The sequence below is a fragment of the Opisthocomus hoazin genome, chromosome 8 (genome assembly GCF_030867145.1).
Source record: "Opisthocomus hoazin isolate bOpiHoa1 chromosome 8, bOpiHoa1.hap1, whole genome shotgun sequence".
Lineage (NCBI taxonomy): Eukaryota > Metazoa > Chordata > Aves > Opisthocomiformes > Opisthocomidae > Opisthocomus > Opisthocomus hoazin.
The window spans coordinates 65,262,523-65,270,168 of record NC_134421.1 but is presented as its reverse complement, the minus strand read 5'-3'; the positions used below and the strand labels follow the sequence as shown (position 1 = coordinate 65,270,168).

Below are 7,646 nucleotides of genomic sequence, written 5' to 3'. Positions count from 1 at the left end.
TCCTTCACATATGAGTTAAAATTACTGTCTTCTCGGCTGATAAAACCACTGAATATATAAGCATTTTATATTGATACACATGGTTTCAATGATGCTAAACTTATTAGTTTGTTTTTCTTTTTTTTTGTTTTTTGAATTTTTTAAGCCATGGCCCTGAAGACTGAATGGCAGCCAGGCATAGCCACATCTAGAAAAGTTGTTGATGTAAACCAAATTAAATCTAGTACAAAACCGAATAAATGATTTATACCGAAAGGAGAAATAAACAAAATTAATTAAAAATCTGTTTGTTTAGTTTGAATAAAATATCTTTCTGTCCGGCTCTGAAGGTAATTTTGTTCAACAAGGAACACCAACATGTGGTCACTCTGTTTCCAGGTTATAATGCTGAGATGAATAGCACCTTTCATAACAGAGTCCTCAATAACCCCTGGACTTGATCCTGAAAACACTTTGTGTGTAATTATGTTGGCTTCAGCTGTACTACTTCAGGGTGGGTTTCACTCACTTCACGTTAGACATTTAGAAGTAGACATGTAGGCTCCCTCTGCAGTCAAAGCAGAGATACAGAAAGAACTAAGAAGTTCTGTTCCCGTATCTGCAGTACTTCTGATTTTTTTAAATGACGGGATGCATCATCATAGGGGGAGATCAGCATCAGTGTGTATTGACTGCATAAGAAGCCTGTATGATTAGTAACCTAGGTTTTAGGAAATAAGTTTATTTGCAAATTTGAGTGCATATGTGCTTGGTGAGCAAAGCCTGAGTTCCATACACCAGTCATCTGAGCTATTTGTGAACAGAACCAAACAGTGCAATATTCATTACTTTATTTAGTGTAAAACATATATTAGTAACGACTGATGCCTCCTTTGGCTAGAAAGTTGGTAGTCTAAAGGCCGTAGTGATGCTATAGTCCAGTCAAACGTGGATGCAGTTATGGTATAAATGGGAGTAGTACACAAGTAGGACTCACTTCTTCGTGTGGACCAGAACCACCCTAATGGTGTGAGGGGGCTACACCTCCCACACAGAACAGTTCGTCTGCTATAAATCTACACCTGACAATGTGGGCAATAATGTGTTGTGCTCCTGTAAATATGTGCCATTGAACTGTGAAGTAAAAAAAGACAAGCAAATAGTACTGGTGTTTTCTGAACAACTCCCCACAAAATATATATCTGATTCAAAATGTAGCTCACTGTGGACTGTAGAGATGCTCAAAATGTGATGATGTGTGCTGCAGGGATTTTGCTAAGCTTTTGGGATTCGGCTTTGTTTCACTGGGATTTAGATGCCTCACTAACCTCTTTTGGTTAGTCTGGGTTCCTTGTACAGAGAAATCCAGATATAAACCTTTGAAGTTTCCCTCCAGAGCTCCCAAAATCCTGTCTGCACTAGAAATGATGGGCTGATCTCTGAGTTAAGAGTACATTTCCTTCAAATCTGTTGCACAGGTACAACATGAAAGGGTTTAAACAGAATAATAACACAGAATAGAGAGAGTGTGTAAACAAACGCGCTGTACCAAGTGTTTTCAGCCTTTTGACAGTGCTGATAACTTCCATCTTCCAGATGAATTTTGTACTGACTTGGCCAGCAGTATGTTATCTTAAGCTACTAACAACAATCTGTTCTCACTGAAGAAGCTATAACAAATTTAATGTTTACAATTTAAGGGAGGCAATCTTTTAATGCAATCAAAATAGCTATTTATTAAGGACAGTGAACATGAGCCCTCCCAATGTATGCTGTAAATCATTAAGGCATGTGGTTCCATTTAACACCATTTTGCTTGCAAAGTGATCACGTAGAGTTAAGGTTTGCCTTAAATTGGATAGGAAACAAAAATATCCAAGAATTAATAATAAATACAGTGTTTTCTGGACAAAGTTATGTTTTAAAGCCAGAAAGAACTTTTTTGTCTACAGAGCCATTGCTTGGATGTTTGTCTTCTGTTAACCAGAAGTACATATTTTCACTAGAAAAAGGTGACTTTCAGGAATTCACAAAGATTTGTTATGTTAAGGATAAACAAAACTAGATATCCTGTGTTCTGAGACAAGAAAATACATAGAACAGTTTCTTGTAATAATACTTATGTTTTATTAAAATGAGGGGTTTTTTTTTATTATTGCTGCAGCCACTGCTGAGGATAACTGGAGTTCTCTGGACACAGCTGACTTTATTCTTACACTCCTCTGCTTGGTGCTGAAGCCAAAAAATAAATAGAGCAATCATTGCCATTCAGTGAAAGCAGAACAATGCCTTAAACAAATTAGTTTAATCACTGGTTTCATTGGAAGTGGAAAGAGGAGGTAGAAATCCCCTTTCTTAGGAATATAGAGGTACAATTTTGCAAAGCAGGAAAATGAGCATCCATTGTTTTTTCATGGAAATTAATTTCATGTCTGACTCATAAAATACATAGAACTGTGGGCTCTCAGGACTTGCTTTCCTTTGCTATCCAGGACATGCGTGGAAATAGAACAAACATTTTTTTGTCATACTATTTATTTTGAAGAGACTGAATTCATATCCCAACCACGATCTGTAGAGAAAGTTCTTGTTCTTCTCACCATATCTCAGCCAGCTCCCACAAGCACTGTGCACCAAAACTTGAATCAAAGTCAGTGGAAATTGTAGGTACTTCATGAGACAACTGAAGTCTTGAAAGGACAGGAACTAAATAGTGACAAGAAGGCATTTAGGATGTGACTTTGCTTAGTTGGCAACTAAGCCTGCGACATGCTGAACGAAGTTAAACATTGTGAACTTCAATGAAGTTTGAACATGTTCCTACTAAGGGAGGTTTTGTCCCCTTTTAAGCAATATTTTAGACTTTTCTCTGCACCTTTCATAACAGTTTCCCTTTGTCTCTTTTCTTTGGGACATGAACTCAGAGGAGACATTATCTCTTCTTATAGCAAAGAATGAAGTGAAAGCTGTTCTTATTTGGAAGCTGTAGGTGCTAGAAATGCCTCCCTTTGTGCCCTCTAACTCCCAGTAGGATTTCTCCTGATGCAATCTGCAATGTGTGCTGAGCTTTGTCACAAACTGGCAGACTGAAGGAGCCTTGACCTCCTCTCTCTGCTCTGACTGCTTCCTGTTCTCAGTGCTTTAGATCAGGTAGAACTTGAGATGATCAGGTAAGAAATAAAATTAAAGGGTTTACAGAAACTCTTGCCAGTAAGGGTTTGCAGGCTCAGTCACTGTTTGCAATTTTACGTTCCTCAGGCACTGCGTGCAGTGGGAATAAGGATACAACACAGATACCTGGTTCTCTGTGGTGACCTGCATATATTTATCCTAAAGGAAAAAACAAAACAAAAACATAGAATGTCTGCCAGTGAAGCTGCACCTATCTACTCTGAGGGTTTCTGAACAGTGGTTTAAAATACAGTTGCAAGAAATGCATCAACTGGTCATTTGAAATGATACTATGCAGATGGGGAATGTCTCCTCAGCCTGTGTCCATGCTATGATTTTGTGTAACCTTGTTTTACAGCCTTAGTAACAAGGAAGGAAAAGGCACGTTCATTCTGCACTGTCTGCAACAGAAAATTTACGGACTCTGTCGGTTTTCATTCAGCAAGCAGCCACAAGAGGGCATCTTTTTTCTTGGTTTCTTCCACTTCAATAAATAAAGAGCTTAATTATTTCACAAATTCCTTTTTATAATTCTTGAAAGATGAATCTTCTGCTGTTTATTCCACAAAAAAATATGCGTTCTTATGATTTGTAAGAAGAAAAAGTAGCTACTACAATAAAACCATTTCCAAAACCATTTATTTTGCATTTCATGGAGACTGCAGACGGGTTCCACAAAGAAGAAAAAGAGACATTCATACTGACTTATTTTTCACAGGAGTCTGAAACACCTCCAGTATATGAAGAAAGTAACTCCTTTCAGTATGCTTTTTTTCTACCAGGATTTGTGTTTTCAGAATATATCAAAGCCCAATTCTATAGTTCTAATAGATGCTAAAAAAAAACAAGAGGAATTTTTCTTTCATCAACCTGCTCCTCACTTTCTCTTTCTTCAGTTTCTTCTGATGCAGAAAGTGGCTACCAGCAGAGCTCCTGTGATATTCACTGGGTATCTGGGAACAAGGTAAAGGGCAAGAATCTTTCTACAGGAATTCAAAACATGAACTGGGGTCTAATCTGCATCACACTGATCACAATGTTATTTTTATTAAACAGTGCCATCCAGGGATTAAAGCAATGGAAAGCTTTATTGATGATAATGAAATGAAAGTGGAAAAACACCTATAAAACTGACTTTGAAAGGCCTTAAACAGCAGAAGTCAATGGCAACTATGAAACAACCTGTCTTCAAATTCCTCCATTTATTTTGTGTGTAAATGTAACACACGTGTAGACAAGTAGAGTCTGTGTATCTGTGTGTGCAGAGTTTATAAAAACATCATCAGCTTGGTACTGTAGAAATGAACTGTTTTAAAAAGATAGATAAAAAAGTGTAAAGATGGCTTTTGGTGAACCTAGGAAAAAACACATATTTCGATCCTCTCATGTATGCCCAGACCACCCATCTGACCTCTGTGTGAACAGTAGGTGAGGATGAAGTTCTGCTGAGGTGGGTAACATGGTGAAAACTTCAATATACTCCTCTGCACTGCTTTGATTCTCCTGTTATTTCATGGGAGCAACAGTCTGGGTCTGTTCCGCAACCAGGTCACCAGCTGAAGACTTTCAATCTGAGCTCTTCGCTAAGGGAAACACAGTTTTTGACAGAGCCCCAGTGTGTCTTGTCTGGAAGTGTCTAATATTATCTGTGCCATGTGTTCAATGGCTCTCAGCCTGTGGGCAGAAAGGCTCTTCCTCAGGCAGCCACAGAAGGAAATATGTTGGAGAGAAGGGTTTGGTGTGGGAGTGGGTTGGTCCAGGAGAGAAATTCTGTCTTAGGAAGTGGTCTGCAGCGTGCGAAAGCTGGAGAACCACCGATGTAGCACATTCCACGGGCAAAACAAATAAATGCAAAGGCAAACGTGTCCCTGACAGCTAGAATTTTGGACACGGGCTGCTCTTCAACGTGTGCTAACCCCATGCTATGGGACACTGCCCAGCTGCTTTCTCCTTATCAGTAAGTGCGGCAAGCTTGCTTTTTTTTTTCCACTCCCAGTCTACCAGGCAGTGAGCTGCAGTTCAGCCCCAGCAGGAATGTGTCACCACAGCTATGCGAGCGGACCTGAGGCTGCTTTAGACATCACTGTCGGGACCAGCACCTGTACAGGGTGATCCCAGTATTAAGCTGGGATGCCCCCGCGCGAACTTACGGGAGTGTGATGCGGCAGCGCAGGAGAGGTCTGCGGTCTGGTGGCAAGCACAAGAGCACAGGGTCCCTGGGTGCCTGGTCTCGGCAGGGTGGGCATCTTCCAGCCACAGTCTGTGTGTGTGCTTGGGTGTCTGTGTGTGGACTCCGCTGCTTTTCCCGGAGTTAACGCTTCCCGGCGGCCGGGGCTGTGACCCGCGCCGGGAGCAGCAGCAGTGGGTGTGTGCCTGAGCCGGCTGACACACACGCACACACACACACACACGCACGCACGAAGCAGCCCATTTGCTGGAGGGGTGTGCATGTGCGTGCGAGGGAGTGGAAAGGGGTGGCGAGGATGGAGGGAGGGAAGCCAGGGGAAACTCTGACACTCCGCGCAGAAGGAGCGAGACCCTCCGCCGCCGGGGAGGAGCCCGCCCGGCTCGCAACGCCTCCGAAAACCCGGCCGCCGGCCCCGGCCCCGCACCGGCCTCTCCCCGCGCCCCGCCGCCGCTCCGGCTCCCCGGCAGGTACCACCCAGACCCCGCGGGTCCCCCGCGGGTTTACGCCGCTCCCTGCGCACTGGAGCACTTTTCCGCCGCCGCGGAGAAGGTGGTGGGGGGAAAGGGAGTTGGAAAAATGCATGGGGTCCCCCCGGCTTGTCCCGGTCCCTCCGCCCGCCGCTGCCCCCGCAGCTGCCGGGACCGCCGCGGAACGGGTGCGGGCTGCCGGCACCTGGCAGCGGTCCCCGGGCCACCTGCCCTGCTGTCACCGAGGAGGTGGGAACCCGCGGAGAGGGGCGCTGGCTGGGGGAAATCCCTTGGCGCTGCCCTGGGAGAGCAGCAGAGGTGGGTTTTGGGGGGGGGGGGGGGCTGTGAGGGGCGAGGAGGAGGCCGTTTTGGGGAGCTGGGGTTAAAGGCTGGGGAAGTGGGAACGGTGCGGGCAGAGGGAGAGCTCTTTCGCTCCCTTAGCCCCGGCAGCCCTGCGCCTGCTTCTGCTTCGCATAGGTGTCTGGGGGCGATGGGAAGGGCGGCGCGGGCATGACCAGCCCCTGTCCATCAGCAAAACTGTTGCGTGCTGGAGCGGTGGCAAAATTCCTTCCTTTCCACACAGTCCTCCAGCATTGCCATGAGCGCGGCTTTGCTGAACGTGTCCATCACTTAGGAGCTGCGGAGCACCTGGCTGGCCTGAGGTGCTCACTGAAATGAGATTATTCATCTTCTCACTCTGACAACCTCTACTTTGCTTTGTGCAATAACACAGAGGGTGGTAAAGCTCCTTGTTTTGAGGTGAATATTACGCCATGAAAGTTGTTGCTTCTAGAAAGGAAACATTCCTGAGCGCATTTGGTAATTGGTGACTTAGTACTGAAGAAGCACAAAGTATCCACCTATGTTTCCTTTAAAAAAGCTCCACTTTGGTTTGAAATGGGAAAATCTGTCCAGCAACAATAGAGATCAATGGAGCAGCAGTCTGACCATAGGTAGAGAGCACTTTGCTGAGAAAGCAGCAGTTAAATGCTGCATCTGTGGCTCTGACAGAGGCTATGGAGATGCAGGCAAGAACTTTTGCAAGAATTTTAGCATGTCACGTTTCCTTTTCCACTGCTTACTTGCAGATCTAGGGAGCAGGTAGACTGATTTCACTGTTTACCATTAGGAGGTGATTAGTACTATATGGCACAACTTTTTAACACTTTTTATCAAACCCTCATTAGTATAGTTGATATGATTTTCATCTTTGACTTTTAATTTATTTATTTAGCTTATTATGGGCCTGATCCAGAAAAGCACTACTCACCGTCTCCTGCAAGGTTTGTAAGGGCCAAAGCATTTACTAAATCTGTGAAAGCTGGGTGTCCAAATAGCTTTTTAAAGAGGAATTGGGGTATTTTAATCCACAGTTGTAATCCTACTGTCAAACAGAGGTACCCAAATTCTGCAGGTGTCACACCTCTTTTTCTTACAATTTCCAAGACAAGTCCTGCTCTAAGCAGTGTCATAAATAGAAGCATTTTAGCCTTGATCAGGCTGAGCAGCTTGGCTTCACTTTTATTTGAACTTTGTTTTGGCTTGGATGTCCAGACTAGCCTGAGATCCAAGAAACTAAATTTACTTTCCCTCTTCTTACCACTGGATCAATCCAACAGTGATTCTCAGGGTATGGTGAACAGAGCAGACTCCTTGTTAGGTGCAGCACTGAAGCAGAGAGATGTGCTCCGAACTAGCAGAAATGTTTTGAGCCAAAGTCTCCCACAGCCAGTATATGAGCTTGGCCCATGGAGCGCTTTAACCAGAAATGGAAGTAGCAGACTTACCAGTATCCTCTGCCGCATCTCAAAATATAAGAATGGCCACAGTTACAAGACCGG

General features: G+C 44.1%; 1 protein-coding gene across 2 annotated transcripts in view; it reads left to right on the top strand.

Annotated features, from left to right (window-relative positions):
- Positions 1–5,585: 5,585 nt before the first annotated feature.
- The window catches only part of SEMA3D (semaphorin 3D), a 151,915-nt gene continuing 149,854 nt past the window's right edge, over positions 5,586–7,646 (top strand). Inside the window, exon 1 of one of the 2 annotated variants that reach the window (XM_075427988.1) lies at positions 5,586–5,805. Coding sequence is in view for 1 of the 2 variants with exons in the window: in XM_075427987.1 (XP_075284102.1) it covers positions 5,915–6,123 (209 nt within the window). In the remaining variant the exon portion in view is untranslated. Of the gene's footprint in view, positions 5,806–5,848; positions 6,124–7,646 lie in introns of those variants that run through there. The other variant, XM_075427987.1, reaches the window with a different exon arrangement.